Source organism: Hakea prostrata, chromosome 11 (assembly GCF_041222555.1).
Source record: "Hakea prostrata isolate BN-2017 chromosome 11, UWA_Hpros_2, whole genome shotgun sequence".
NCBI classification, from domain to species: domain Eukaryota; kingdom Viridiplantae; phylum Streptophyta; class Magnoliopsida; order Proteales; family Proteaceae; genus Hakea; species Hakea prostrata.
In genome coordinates this window covers 7949948-7966106 of record NC_142610.1, presented here as the reverse complement: position 1 = coordinate 7966106, position 16159 = coordinate 7949948, and the positions used below count along the sequence as shown (strand labels likewise).

Below are 16159 nucleotides of genomic sequence, written 5' to 3'. Positions count from 1 at the left end.
ATGAAAATTCAAGAATAAAAGGCTTTTTATGTCAAAACCAAACCCTAATAATTAATCGAGGTAATAAACAGGTGCTTCTTCACCTTCTTCGAAGGATATGCCTTCTTTATCTGCTTCTGATAGAAATGAATACCAACGAAGGAAGCTCATTACCAGCGTTTGCTGTTCTCTGGTGGTTCAGCCTCTTTTACTATGCAAATACCTCATCTGTTGCTTTAATGTCTGCATACACATTATGAGTTGGTGCTTTTATAATAATAATTAACTGCAAAATATTTTGAGGGATATTTTAGTCCCTCTTTGTTTAAAATTTAAATATACTTAATGGTAGTTAACAATGTTAGTCTTGTTAGGACCTACACGTAATATATTACACTAAAGGGACCCCACATTAATTTGTAGTCCACTAAGAAGACTCACATGTAAATAACTCTAAAATTTAAATGTAAGAAACCAGTTACTTTGTTATTTTGGTAACATGTTAAAAAACAACAGATTATTTAATTTTATTAAATAACAATAAAAGAAATAAAAATTAATATAAAACAAAGTTGTTTCATTGGATCAAAATGACTTAGAGATCAAAATCAAGGTTAATATGAGTGTCAATATCATAATTAAATTTATAGTGGAAGTCAGAGTCAAGATTAAATCCAAAATCAGGGGTTAGAATTAAGGCCAAAATTAAGGTCAGCTTTAGGGGGGGAAATCAATGATGAGTCGGGAAAGGTCAGACGAGACAAACAATAATCCCAAGCCCGCTTTTGACCTTCACCTGCCCTCAGAGCCAAAATATTAAGCCCAGACCCTATTTGAACTTGAGGCAAAACATGGCAGATCAGGCTACCAGGCCAAACTTGCATCCCTAGTTTTGACTCCAGACTTTCAACTTCTCATAGATAAATAATTTGCAGAATACTTAGAAAATATTTCAATTATCACCAGCAAAGTCAAACGATTATAAGAGTAATTTAGACAAAGTCAACTTATAAATGCAAATAAGCTTTATTGATCACCATATTACTTGACCATCTTCTAATAAACTTCACATTTCGTATCTGGATAGCTTGATGTGCCACTCTAAAGGCTTAAAAACTAAGAAAATGACCATTTTGACATAAGCAGGCATGAGTGAAACCTTTTAAAATTTCAGAATGCTTTCTTTTCATAGAAAGCCAAATCATGAACCCCACCTTCAGCTTGAGCTGCTCCTGTCCTCACCTGCAAAACACAGGAAGGTAGGTTAAACTATATTGATCCACTAGACAAAAAATATATAAATAAATAAAAATAAATTTTCTAGAACTTGCTAATCTTTATGAATAAAATATCCATTGACAAAAAATGGAACTAGTTCTGAAACTCATCATGTAACTTAGATTACAGCAGTTGGATGGTCTGGTAATTAAAGAAATAGCCCAGGAAGTATTCTCCCTAAGAAGTGGTTAAACAGTATATTTGACTCTTCTGCAGTGGCAGAGAGGATGCACCAATTTGAAAACAAAGTAAAAGCATATAGAGTTGGCTGATGCCTCCTTGTATTGTTAGTTAAGAAAAGCCAGAAAACATCCTTCCTTTATAGAAAATTAAAATTTTATTGGTAAACATTGCAGATCTTAAAGGTCATATGCTTATAAGTTGTAACATTGTAATGTACATAAACAATAAATGCTCAACTGTACCTCCAGCCTCAACACACTAGTTTTCAGAAGGTTCTGAGCAGACTGCACGGTGGGTGCACCAAGATCCTGTAATCCTTGTTTGACAGCTTGCATCGTGTACGGAACAAACTTCAATACAGAACCTTTATCTGCTACAGCTCCTACCACTCCCTGAGCCACCTTTAGCTTAGATGTATCCCCAAGGTAGCGGACATCACTTCCTTTTGTCATGGCTTCAAGGGAGCCCATACCTCTGTATTTCTTAATTCGACGACCACCCTAAACATAAATTCCGAAAGAAATAAGGTCACAGTTCACACAATAAAATGGCAGGCATATACCACTAGCAAATAAGGGGGAATATATATACATGCACATATAACATCAGACTGTACACTACTAAAAGTCTGAATGTGGCAGTGTCACTGAGGCACCATCCAATGAAAGAATGCAGCCATGGCGAAAACACCAAGCTCATGCTGTGATCAGCAAAGTTACAAACCATAACATTATATGCCCCCAATAGTTCTGTTTATGGACTAGAGTAGGTCCATGTCCAGCAATAGCATTCAGCCATTACACCATTTGTCAGCAAGTACCATATCCTTCCACTTCCCAGAACGTACAATCAATCTCTATCTTCAGAAGCTCAAGTATTTAAAACCCCCATTTTTTATTAACCCAACTTAATTGTTATCATTCACTTGATTCAATCAACGTAAAACAACACATATGGGACTACCCGTTTTGACTTTAGATCAAAGCTAATGAAGAATAGACAGTAGCGAAGGAAATACATCAGCAGGGATTCTTGGGCTAATTTGAAAAGTTTTTGTAGGGAAGAAAAGAAAAGGAGGGGCACCACTTAGAGTAAAGGAGTTTGATGAAGATACTAGCTTTGACTAGACACAGTTTCTATCTCTTTCAGAAGAAGGATCTTTGACGACACAGGATTTCCTAAGAGAGTTGCCACACTCTACAGGGGTAAAAATGCTCTATCCATACTTGCCACACTTTACAGGAAATAAAATGCCCCTTTAGAATTTGGTATATATCTCAGCTCACATACTGAGGAGGGGTTGTGGAGGAAGTGGGCTCGATTCCTTTAGCCTGTGAAGTGGTGTTGTCTGTTATTGTTAAAAAATAACAGTAGAGGAACCACATGAGGTCATATGAAAGCAGCAACTTTGTAAAGCATACCTTGTACGAAGATAAAATTATTCTACTATAGAAAAAGAAAAACCATATTAAAGACACCCATACTCTTAAATTATCACTAGCGTATAAGAAAGTCGGTTAAAACAAATGGAAGAAGTGTTTGAAGGTAATATTTAGTGGGGAAAATATTATATGCAGCATGGTGAAAATGTTACTAGTTATCTAAAGCAAGGAACTGTCCCTAGTAAAATAAAGAATGGGTTCCATCAATCACTAAATGAACCTGAAATTCGTAAGCCCCAGGAGCCTCATTGCTTCCAGCTAAGAAACTTCCCATCATAACAGTAGATGCCCCCAGCACCAAAGCCTTGACGATATGGCCAGAGTTTGCGATACCTCCATCCGCAATGACAGGTACCCCACTTTGTTCAGCAATGGATGAGACCTTGTACACAGCTGTTGCCTAAAACATTCAAGCAAGAATTTGCTTAGTAAGCTAGTGCAATGAAACGCCCAGTTCTAAATAGCTATTTTTAACATGATACATGAATTATTATCCACACAAACTTTTGACTCCTATATGAAGACAAATGTAGAACTATACACTCTATAGGTACCATTATCAGTTTTTACTGCCAACTACTTCAAATTCATGCATGGATATAGAGCATAAGACAAAGTAAGGACTAACATGCCACTTTCATACTAGAGATATACAAAATTATGAATGATATAGAAGTCTCACTATTTGCAGATCACTATTCTGGCATGCTTCTAATGAAATCAATTCCCACCAAAAGAGAGAGAGTTATTACAAATAACTTTTACACAAGCTAGGGCCATAGACATTATGTTTTAACATGTATGATGCCTGTGGAAGGCAATATGATATTTCTCACTAAGCATTCTCTCCACTATACATCTTCAATGCGACAACAACCCCCCCCCCCACGCGCCACCCTCAAAGAGCACCCCAAAATGGTATAGAAAACACCAAGCACACGAAGAGCCCACAGAAGAAGTGACAAAAAACAGCTCTTAAAAGAAAAAGAAGGAAGAAGAAACCAATGACTTTACTATAACTAAACATAGACCAACTCTAAGACAAGAGGGCACTCTCCCCTCAATTTTTTGTTTCCTTCTTCTTCAGTCTCATACCATGCGACAGAACCTGCTATTAACAACCAGACAAATAACAAAGACCAACAATGACTAAAGTAGACTGCAAACATACCAACTCTACAACACATCTCGCATGATTGAAGAATAAGGATGCTTGTCCTCATGGAACACTGCAACAGAAATGATCAAAGAAACAGCAAAATTAATCAACCAAAGCAACAGGGGAAAAGACACACCAGACTAGGTTCAGGTGCCATTATAATCACCATAAGAACTTGAAAACAGAAGTTGTGATGGGTCACCTGCCACAGCCCAACCATCCTCTGCACCTCCTTTTTCTCTTTTCAGAGCCTCTCCCCCTTTTTTCTTATGTTACAAGGTTATGAGGAAATCATTGACACAGTTGCAGGTGTCCAATCAGGACAAGTAAGATCTTGCAATATTTTATTTTGCCTCATGGGAATTCTATGGGTCTTGGGCTTCTTTTTTTTTTTTTTTTTTTTTTGTTGGGTTTAATTAACTTTTACATGTCAAGTAGACTCAAGGGGAAAACAGATTAGTAGAAAGAAAGACTTCGCGGGGATCCATTAGTATATTTTAAGGATTCGGGTGTCTTTTAGTTCTTGTAGCCCTTCTTTTTGTGATTTCACAATTTCTATCTAGACTAGATATCTATTCCATTTTCTAAATATAAAAGAAATAAAAAATAAAAGAATCTTGTAACCCAACTGTAAATGTTTTGATTGAGTAGATGAATAAATGTTCGAGTTGGCTTCCGTCATCTCTCTCCGATTTTGCTTTCCCAATTCCCACATTTTTATTCTCTTTTTTCTCCCTCATACTTCTTTTCTGTTGAATTTTTCCAGTAAGCAGCCTCACTATGTATACCTTAATCTGTCACCCTACCCTTTCTGTTTACACTCTACTGTTCTGTTATTTACCTCAACAACTTCACTCTGCCTTGTTGATTTATTACGGTGATGTTCTGATATTAAAATGAGATATTCTGATTGCTTTATGAGATTTCTTGAGTAGAACTCTAAGAAATCTCTAGCTGTTATTTTACGGTACCTGACTTGACTTCAGAATCACATGCCAGCATATCTGAAAAGCATTTACTTTAGTAGTTATTCCCTTCAGAAATCAATTATCTTTTGAGGTTTGTCAAATTAGAGACCGATTTCTTGTTCTTGGAGCTTTAGGAGGATCAACACGTGTTCTGCTTGCATCCATGTAGCCAACCCCATTATGTTGGGATAAGGCTGAGTTAGTGGGTTTGTTTTTGCTGTCTTTCAGCAGCAGGCAGGGATGCCACCCCTGACCCCTAGCTAAAAGATCATAGTTTCTACGGTTTCTAATCTATTAATCAACACACCCCCCCCCCCCCCCCCCCCCCCAAAAAAAAAAAATTGGAAGAAAAAGAAAAAGAAAAAGAAGAAAAAAGAAATAAAGAAATAAAAGAAAAGAAAAGAACATCCCTTACATACAAAACAAGGGCCACTTGTTCTTGGGTGCTGAGAAGCTGCTCTCCATGTTAGCGAAAGGTTAGTTCATAGGTTCATGGGGCAAGTGAAAGTGAAAATGCAAGTGGGTTTACAAAGAGACCAAAACCTATTCCTTTCTGAAGCAATACGTGATTTATATATCAACAGAATCCAAGAAATGAAATGAGTAGTGGGTCCATATCAAAAATTGAGAACTCACATACAATAATGGAGTTTGGTACCCAAAAGGAGCTATACTAGCACAAGTTTATTAGTGACAAACTCCCTTAGTTGAAATAAGGGATAGCAGCAGCATCCACAGACTAAGGAAACAGCAGTAAAAAGCTTTAAAAAGCTCTCTGCGTTACTGTTCTTGGACCACCCATCGCTTCCTTCCCCTCTGCCCAGCCAGGGGAAGTCCATAAATCAGATTTCTTGAATGGAGTCACTAGTTACACTAGTGCAATCGATTTTCCCAATTATGCTTCCTTCTTCCCATGCATCTCCCTTTGGTTGGACAATCAAACTCATGCCTGTAAAGAAAGGGAATAGTGACAACCACTTGTAAATTTTTAGCCTCAGAATAAAGTCTCTCTGGTAGACCAGATCCACTCAGGAAGTCGATTGCTTGCATAGAAAAATAGGGAAGTTGGCTAACTATAGCTCCCCAAAATTCGAAACAGAACACTCAGTGGCCCACCTCTTTGATGCGGTTTTGAAATCGGATACAGGTTTCTGGTTCTTGAATTCTCCTATTGTGAGTAGGTGATGGGCTCCTGGTTACAAGAGTCTAGACTCCTGGGTCCAGGAAAGGTGCTGACTGTTAGGCCAGCAGATGCAATTCAAATAAGAATAAATAAGGAGATGCATAAATAAGTGGGACCCGTGTTGGCAAGACCTCGGTAGTCAGCCAATTCAGAGGTTGTTATGAGGCTGGAAAGGGGATTCGAAGGGAACAAGGAAGAAGAATGTTACTTGGAGTGGTAGCAGGGCTGCTACAGGGGAATGATGGACTTTAGGTAATCCATTTTGTTTGCTATTTTTATATTATTCTATTTTTCTGCAATCTTGAATTCCATTGTTCTATGTGAGTGTTTTTGATATACTGAAATCTAATTTCGCTTGAATTTTGAAAAGAGCTTGTGAAATTTTAATTCTATAACTAATATTAGGTGCATTCTGATACACCCGAAGAGGCGATCAGTTGCAGATGAAGAAAAGAGAATAAGAACAGAGAAAAATTCAGAGAAAGACAGATGGATAAGGGTAAATTTCTTCTTGATTCTCCATTGATACTTCAAAGGTATTTATAACCTTCAATTACAAACATTCATGATCTCTCAACCGTGAGATCAATTACCCCCAAAAATTCCCCATAAGATCTGACTATCGTTTTCACAAATTCCTCACTCACGCTTTTATTCTGATCTTTTCCTTTTTGCCTTTATAGAGTATAATCAGTTAGGCAAGCTGGCCTTTGGCGTGCTTTGGTACTGGTACGCAAGGCTTTAGTTGTGGCTTCCTGTCCTTGTCCTGGTGTAACCAAAATTTGCTCAGCTGGAGGTGGTCCTGGCATAACCGCAACCTGCTCTGCTAGAATTTGCTCTCCATCAGAAGGCTCTGAGCTCTGGTTCGTATCAATACCCACCTCTCCAACACCAACCTTGTCCTCAAGGTTGAAACAGGGGAATTACTTTTGAATTGCTGTGATATCTACCCAAGATGACTCTCCAGCCCACATATCTTCCCACTGAATGAGGACTTGAGGCACTGGAATTCCCCATCGCCAAATAGATCGGGTCTGCACAACGGCCAGAGGTTGTAATTTTGCAGGGGGTAACTCTGGAATAGGTGTTGCAGGAGAGGGATGACCGACATATGGCTTCAAAACTGAGACGTGGAATACAGGGTGTATATGGGACATTGGTGGTAACTCCACTTGGTATGCAACCTTGCCAATTCTTCTAAGGATTTTGACTGAAACCCTCTTCGAAAGTTTCTGGTTCAAACGAGCAGTGACTGAAATTTGTCGGTAAGGCTTGAGACAGACATGACCAAATATCCCACTTCAAATTGCTGATTGCGGCGTTCCGAATCAGCCATAGTCTTCATGCGATTCTGAGTACAAACCAAGTTGTTCTTCAGTGACTGCAGAAGTTGCTTGCGTGTCTGCAATTCATCTTGTACTGCAGCGTTTGTGGAGTCTCCAGGGAGGTACCAATTAAGTGATGGGGGGAGGGGTCTTCCATACACCGCCTCATATGCTGTCATGCCAATTGAAAAGTGGTGCGATGTATTGTACCAGTACTCAGCCAAACTCAAGTATTTTACCCAATGATTCGGCTCTTCTGCAACATAACATCTTAGATACATCTCTAAGCTCCTATTGGTGACCTCCGTTTAGCCGTCGGTTTGTGGATGATATGCCGAACTCATGGTGAGCAAGGTACCCTGCAGACGATGTAATTCCTTCCAAAAGGAACTGAGAAAAATCGGATCTCGGTCACTGATTATAGATCTAGGTATCCCATGCAATTTTACCACATCATCGAAAAAGATTTCTGCTACTTTGTAACTGGTATAGTGAGGCGGCAAGGCTGAGAAGTGACAATACTTGGACAACCGATCCACCATCACCAGTATTGCTGAACACCCCTTTGATAACGAAAGACCTGTGATGAAATCGATCGAAAGTTCCTCCCACACCCTTTCTGGTATTGGTATCGGTTGAATGAGTCCCATCGGTTTCTTGTGTTCAGGCTTCATCTACTGGCAGATTTTACAAGTTGCTACATATTCTTCAACATCAGATTTCATCCCCTTCCAGAACACGTTGGAACAGAGCCGCTTATATGTACGCCAAACTCCAGCGTGTCCTCCCTGTGACAAGGCATGATATTCCACCAAAAATTTCATCCGCAACTCTGAGCCTTTGAGAATCACCAATCAGTTGTGGAATAGGAGAACCCCTTGTTTGACAGAGTATCTAGGTGATCCTTGCGGGTCTGCTACCACCGCTGCACAGATCTCTTGGAGCTCCGAAGACTCCCGCACTTCTTGTTTCAGAGACTCCAGGATGTCCACAGTAATTAGAGTGATAGACAAGAATTCGCTGGTGGCTTCTGGTCTTCGAGACAACGCATCAGCAATGTTGTTCTCCTTCCCTGGTTTATAATTAATCTCGAAATTGTACCCCAGCAACTTGGTGAGGAACCATTGCTGCTCCGGTGTTTGTATTGTTTGGGTCGTAAGATCGCGAAGACTATGTTGGTCAGTCTGGATGTAGAACTTGCGCCCAAGGAGGTATTGCCTCCACTTTGCCACGGCCTGAGTGATTGTTGTCATCTCTCTCACATAGGTGGAAGCTGACTGAAGCTGTGGCGAGAGTTTATGGCTATAAAAGGCAATGGGATGCTTGGATTGAGAGAGCATCGCTCCTATACCTACGCCAGAGGTGTCCGTTTCCATTGTGAAAGGCTGTGTGAAGTCCGGCAGAGCCAATACTGGTGCTCGGGTCATGATCTGCTGTAACTCCTGAAATGCCTCAAGTGTAGAATGAGTCCATTCATAAGCCCCCTTCCGTAGTAGATTAGTGAGAGGAGAGGCCAACTGAGCTCCTTTCATAAAACGACGATAATACCCAGTTAAACCTAGAAAGCCTCTCACTTCTTTTATACATTTGGGTATGGGCCAATTATTAATGACCTTAATTTTGTCTTGATCCATTGAGAGTCCGTGGGTTGAGACCACATGGCCCAGATACCCAATTTCTTGTTGACCAAAGAGACATTTAGAACGTTTGGCATAGAGTTTGTGGACCCTTAATATCTCCAAGACTGATTCTAAATGACCTAAATGGGCTTCCGAAGTTGGGGTGAAAATCACTAAGTCATCAAAAAAAACCAAAACATACCTCCTTAAGATGGGCTTGAAGATTGCATTCATCATTGCTTGAAATGTAGCCGGAGCATTCATGAGCCCGAAGGGCATCACCAAGAACTCAAAATGCCCGTCATGGGTGCGGAATGCAATTTTCAGCACATCTTCCCGCCTCATTTGAATTTGATGGTATTCAGAACGAAGATCCATCTATGAAAAATAGCTAGCCCCATGCAACTCGTCAAATGACTCGTCAATGGTGGGAATGGAAAAACGATCCTTAATTGTTGATCGTATTAAGGGCACGGTAATTGACACAAAACCTCCACATGCCGCCCTTCTTCTTAACTAATAATGCTGGGGAGGAATATGGGCTGTTACTGGGCTGAATCACGCCATTCTTTAGCATTGTTTCCACTTGCTTTTCAAGCTCTTCTATTTGGAAATGGGGAAAACGATAGGGCCTCACATTAACGGGCTGACTACCATTTTGCAAGTGAATGATGTGGTCATGGGCCCTCTTTGGATGGAGGCCCACTGGTTCTTCAAAAATATCTTCAAACTTGTCCAAAAGCCTTTTCAATTCGCCGCTGGGCTCTGAGATGGGCTGAGCACTTGTTTCTGCTAAATCTAACTTAAACAACATGGCATGATGGGCCCCTTTAATAACCCTCCTCATCTCGTGATATTGAAGTTGAAATGGGCCTCGGTTTACTTCACCAACAAGAATTACATTCCGGCCTTGATCATGGAAGTTGACGCTCAAGTTACTGTAGTCAAACACCATCGGTCCAAAGGGTATCATCCACTCTGCCCCTAAGATCACGTCTGCACCCACCATGGGCAGGGTATACGCTCCCACCACTGTATCGTAATCTTGCATCTTTAGCGGAAATTGCTGAACCCTACCGTCATGACGGAGTCTATTGCCATCTCCGACTAGCACCTTAATGCCGTCACTTCCACCGGTAGACCGAGCAATTATGCCACCTCTTTCTGTAGGAAATTGTGGGTACTTCCACCATCGAGCAAAACCTAAACCTTTACTCCCATGATCATTCCAATAATACGTATTGTCCATGGGGATTGCACACCATTGATAGAATGGCACGCCAGTTCGGGCTTGACTTCCTCTGCTTCCGCCGCTTCGTCCTCCAGAGATGAGATGTAGTTGGTCTACTCTGTAGGTGATCCTCAGTCATCGTATTCTAACAAGAATAATTGCCTCTGGTTGCAACGGTGCCGTGCAACATATTTTTCGTCGTAGTTATAACAGAGACCATGTTCCCTCTGTGACTGTATCTCAACAGGGGTTAGCTTTCGTATTGGTATGGATGGAGCAGGCGATGCTGGTAAGGCCAGGAGTTTAGGGGTGGGTAACAGGGGTGGCCTGGAGCTGATGGGAGTTGGAGGAAAATAGAGCATCGATTATCAAGGAGCTTTGTTTCCTGCAATCGAGCGAGATCTACGGCGGAGGACAAGTCAGTGGGTTTGAAGGCTATGACTTCATTGTGGATTTCACTCTTCAACCCGGAGATGAAGCAGCTCACCAAGAAAGTGGTAGGAAGGTCTTGGATACGGTTGGCAAGCATCTCGAAACGAGTTTGATAGTCGACGATGGTGGTGGCCTGTGATAATTTGGCAAGGGCAACGCGAGGGTCTTCAAAAGCAGATGGCCCAAATCGGATTTCCAAAGCACGGGTAAATAGGTGCCAAGAGGTGAACTAACCGGCGCAATGCATCCACTGAAACCACTGCAACGCTGGTCCTTCCATATGAAAAGAAGACACCATAATGCGTTGATCTTTAGGGGTTACATGATATTCAAAAAAGCATTCTACCCTGAATATCCAACCGGCGAGGTTGATGCCATCAAATCTTGGGAAATTGAGTTTGATACTCTTAGGTTTGAAGGATTTGGCTAGGGATTGGGTGGTGGTAGTGGCCAAGGATGCTACGGTGGAGGCAGAGGCTGAAGAGGTAGATGGATCTGGTGCACGGTTTGAGGATTGCCGTATACATTGGTCTACCCTACCTGCAAGGGCATTTAGTTCGGAAGCAACCGCAATAACAGCCAATTTTTGTTCTTCCATTGATTTGTGCAACTCCGACAATCTTCCTTCCTGAGCAGCTGTTGTATTGCTAACAGTGGTGCTCAGATTCTTCATCGCTTCATCTAGATGCCGTAGGCGAGTATTATCCGCCATCTCTCGAAATCCGGCAGGTCAGACCAAAGAATGATACACCCGAAGAGGCGATCAATTGCAGATGAAGAAAACCATAATAAGAAAAGAGAAAAATTCAGAGAAGAGAGACAGATAAGGGTAAATTTCTTCTTGATTCTCCATTGTTACTTCAAAGGTATTTATAACCTTCAATTACAAACGTTCGTGATCTCTCAACCGTGAGATCAATTACCCCCAAAAATTCCCCATAAGATCTGTCTATCGTTTTCACAAATTCCTCACTCACGCTTTTATTCTGATCGTTTCCTTTTTGCCTTTACAGAGTATAATCGGTTAGGCGAGCTGGCCTTTGGCGTGCTCTGGAACTAGTACACAGGGCTTCAGTTGTGGCTTCTTGTCCTTGTCCTGGCATAACCGAAATTTGCTCAGTTGGAGGTGGTCCTGGAGGTGGTCTTGGCATAACCGCAACCTGCTCTGCTAGAATTTGCTCTCCATCAAAAGGCTCTGAGCTCTGGCTCGTATCACATTCAAACCCAACTAATCCCCATTACAGAGCTTCAACTACAAGATAACCCCATGGCTGAGATTTTATATATATATATATATATATATATATATAAAAAAATAAAATAAAAAAGAAGAAGAAGAAGAAGAGGAAGAAAGAAGAAAGAAGAAAGAAAGGAAGAATAAAGAAGAAAAGAGAAAAAGAAATAGAATCCTGAAAGGTATTCCCAATTCACCCAAGAGAACTCTTTTGGAACCCCATAAACCCCACAAGTTCTCTTCCATGGATTAGAATAACACTCAAAATCTTTCAAACAATATATGGGTTTCTATGTTGACACAGAGAGGTAATGATCATAATAATTTCTCCCATTATACTGATTTATTAAAGGGGCAGCCTTGGCAAAATGATCGGTGGAGCACAGTTGCAACCTAAGGTCAAAGTATTGAAACAACCTCTCAGCAAAAATTGCTGGGGGTAAGGCTGCTTAGGAAAATTGCCCTGCTGAACTCTGCTTGTCCAGAAGCCTTCAGGGTGCCCTTTTAATGCCCATTATTAAAGCAAGCAATGGAAGTTCAAAATATTGATATTTGCACAAAAATTACAATAGAACAGAATTCTCAACAGCTAATTGAGACAATCTTATTCTAAGAAGAATAGTTGTTTCAGTCATGACTTGTAAGTAGCAGCATGAGTTGGAAAGATCCAATATAAGCTCTTCATCCTCATAAATTATAGGGAAAGCAATGCAACAGAAACATGAAAATTTTTGTATATAAATATCATAACAGAGAAGATATTATGGTTAAGTTTTTATTCGGGGAACAAAACAAAAAGAGAGACTTAGGCAAGATCATTGAGGCAAGGCAAGTGATCACTCATTTTAAAACTAGACACCAAAATATTAAAAAATTTATGGCCAATAAATTGAACCAAAACACAACTCATCTTCTATCCAAGTTAAAAGAATAATAGCATCAACAATTGATTACATCATTAAATGACGATGAAGCAAAGCGGTTACCTGACCACGCCCCACAGCACAAACTTCCTGAGTGGTGCAAATGGACCCAGAACCCATACCAACCCTCAAAGCATCTGCTCCAGCCTGGATCAGATTCTGAGCCTGGTAAGCTGTTACAACATTACCGGCAATGACATCTAACTCAGGATATGTCTTCTTCACATACTTGATCATCTCTATTTGATAAATCGAGTTGCCTTGGGAACTATCCAACACAACCACATTTGCCCCAGCCTTAACAAGATGTTCCAACCTCTCCTTATCTTGCTCTCTTGTCCCCATTGCTGCACCGACCATGAATTCCCCGTCTGGGCCCAATGAAGGAAGTCCTAATTTTGGATACCCACGAACTCTTTCCACATCAGCTGTTGTAAACAAGTCAACAATCTCACCATTTGGCTCGCTCACCAATGGTACATAATCAACTGTTTTTGCTGCTAAATATGCTGCAGCTTGCTCAAATGTATATTTTGAAGGAGCTGAAAGTGGTGAGCCCATCATGTAATGAGAAACTGGAGTATCTTTTTCAGTTAGGCTCTCCCAATCAGATTTTGCAACTACACCTAACAGCTTTGATTTTGAATTCCCTGACTCAGTAACAAAAACACAAGGTGCAGATACAAACTCATCAATGGAATCAATCGAGTCAGAAGGTGACTTGAAAATTGGCTCTGAGATGAACGGAATCCGACGGGACTTGGCAGATCTAATTAATGCAGCTTGTTCAAGAGGAAGATTGTTGTAATGAATGATGCCAATGCCACCCAAAGCAGCCATTGCAACTGCCATGGAGGACTCAGTCACAGTGTCCATTGGAGAAGAAACACAAGGGATATAAAGGTCAATATTTTTTGTTAGTTTTGTGCTCAGGTTGACTGAGTCAGTTGGGAAATCAATGTAGTGAGGAAGGAAGATAACATCATCATAGGTATACGAATATCCCTGGTTGAAAAGACGATCAGCTGGGAAACCATCTTCAAGCAAGACTCCATCCATAGCTCTGAAAAGAACCAAAAATTACTAAATTAGACTGAGGCAAAGGGAGGTTACCTAAGGGGGCAATAGAGTGAAGTTTTATTAGGAAGACCACAGAAAGAAACAATTTAGTGGATTGGAAGGCATATGTGGAAATACTTGCAAATGATATAGGCCTTGTTTTGCAAGTTGAAATAGATGTAGAAACTAGAGCAGTCACACTAGTAGCCGAAAGAAGATATGGTGTTCACCGCAGAACAAAAGAAAAAAGAAATGTCAGAGAGATGCTAAAGAGATCAAATTTGTTGATTGTGACAAGAAATCATTAGAATAAAATCTTCCACAAGTAAATACACATGAGTTCACATTTCTTATTTGTAAAACCCATTCCAATAATAAATAACATCCGTAGAAGACCTAAAAATTGTTACAACACCCATTTTTGAATTACTATATAAACTTGTAGTTATTTAAAAAGAGAAATTTGCATAAACCCACCATCCAATTCCATCTACAGGCACTAATGGCATATAATCACAGTCACTGAAGGCTCATTGTTATCTTAAGCGTCCACCTCCAATGATCCTTGCACTTCCACACTGATATGTATTTCATTTTCTTACTTTGCAAAGTCAAGAAATACTCGTATGACAAATTCTTTTATATGAATGCCTCCTAATAAGAAAACTAGAAAGGTATACCATTCCCATTACATCTGTAACGACTATTTTCCAGATTATACAACACACTAGTGATCTTCAATAGTAAGAGTCATGGAATAAACCTTCAGGTATGATCTTCATACACATCTTCTTCAATTAGACCCTAGTTCTTCTTCTTTTCTTCTATGAACTAGGTTTGCTCTCAAAACGGTCACTTGTCGTCTCAGCTTTCATACTATGTAAAAAATGCAGAACAAGTTTGAAAGTAGAGAAGGGATTAACCAAAGTGAATGGTGAATGGTGGCTCATGGTTTTCCATTCATGTTTTTTTAACTCTCTCTTTCTTTTAAATTGTTTTTAAATATGAAAAAAGAAATAAGAAGGGAAAAAAAGTGAGTAGATGAGTAACAAACATGAGTTCTCCAGGTAGGGTGGGCATCCATCCTTCTAATGGTGTTGATCCTATGAACCATGAAGCGATTCCTTTGACCTTTGGGCATGCTGGAACTACATATCCTAGTCTGCATGAATCAAAACGCCACCAGAGACAACCTACTATATTACCACGATTGTAACTGATTGAAAACATTCCCAAGAGGAAGGGGACTTTCATCATTATTTCCAAAAAGGAAAGCATCACCACAGTACCAACAAGGCTGAGGTCAAAACCACTCCTTTTCAATCGTTTAAAGGTCCAAGTCCCTTCTCCTTTATTTATAACTCTATAAAATTCAATAAAATTGGGAACCTCTAGTATGGTATAAGGTTCCTTAGAACACAAGACTACTTCATAATCATTTGCATCTCATGGGATTCTTTCCCTGTGAACAAGTCTAAGGTTGCAGAAAGCGTCCAAAAACAGTTCAACTGATAATTATACTCAATAGACAAAGAAAGTAAGAAGAAAATCATGGGACAGTCCCATGAGATCAAAAATTAGATTTTTCCCATGGGAATAAGTCTAGAATTTCAGAAAGTGTCCAGCTACAGTTCAATCATAACTGATATATACCCAATAGATAAAGGAAAGTAAGAAAGAAAACCCATCAATCATCCAGTCTCAAAGGATCAAAAAAAGAGGTTCACCTTTGAGAGATGCTTCACTCAGTCCCACTTCCTCCCTCTTCCTCTTCTTTCTTCCTCAAGCCCTTCAATCTTCTTGACACTGGGATGAAGCAAACTGAAGCACACCCTGCAGCCGCCCTTTGAGCGTAAACAGTTTATAGATATAGATATAGATAGCGATAAAAGAGTCGTCGAAACTGGGAGAGGGATAGGGGGAGAGAGAGACTGACAGACAGACTAAGAAGTAGAAGATGTACGGAAATGGCAAAATCGTAAATTTGCATAGATGTAGATGTAATTATGTAATAAATGTAATTTCGAATGGTTGATAAAACGGAATCGTTCTCAGTTTCGGAGTAGCGTCTCACTGATTCCATCACTTTTCTCCCATAAGACTCGATGGTCGCTTTAAAAAATTCTTTTATATTTTTCGTATCA

The 16159-nt window shown here is 40.1% G+C and overlaps 1 protein-coding gene across 2 annotated transcripts; it reads right to left on the bottom strand.

Moving 5' to 3' along the window:
• Positions 1-854: 854 nt before the first annotated feature.
• On the bottom strand, positions 855-15922 carry LOC148999879 (inosine-5'-monophosphate dehydrogenase-like). Of its 2 annotated transcripts, XM_089139636.1 has the most exons (6): positions 15743-15922; positions 14154-14215; positions 13020-14019; positions 3103-3282; positions 1683-1940; positions 855-1221 (listed from the first exon to the last, which is right to left on the bottom strand). In XM_089139636.1, exons 3-6 carry the CDS (start codon positions 14013-14015, stop codon positions 1150-1152), a joined length of 1506 nt encoding a protein of 501 aa, XP_088995762.1. In that variant the 5' UTR covers positions 14016-14019; positions 14154-14215; positions 15743-15922; the 3' UTR covers positions 855-1149. The 2 variants fall into 2 exon arrangements, with proteins under 2 accessions (XP_088995762.1, XP_088995761.1); XM_089139635.1 differs by lacking the exon at positions 14154-14215 and having other exon boundaries at positions 856-1221.
• Between the last annotated feature and the right edge of the window lie 237 nt (positions 15923-16159).

Bases quoted from the DNA above. Each gene is read 5' to 3' on its own strand.
- LOC148999879 (XM_089139636.1), bottom strand. From the start codon at position 14,015: ATGGATGGAGTCTTGCTTGAAGATGGTTTCCCAGCTGATCGTCTTTTC. The intron at 1,941-3,102 runs GTTCATTTAGTG...ATTTATGTTTAG, and splicing joins CTGGGGCTTACGAATTTCAG to GGTGGTCGTCGAATTAAGAA. The intron at 1,222-1,682 runs GTACAGTTGAGC...TGTGTTTTGCAG, and splicing joins CTAGTGTGTTGAGGCTGGAG to GTGAGGACAGGAGCAGCTCA.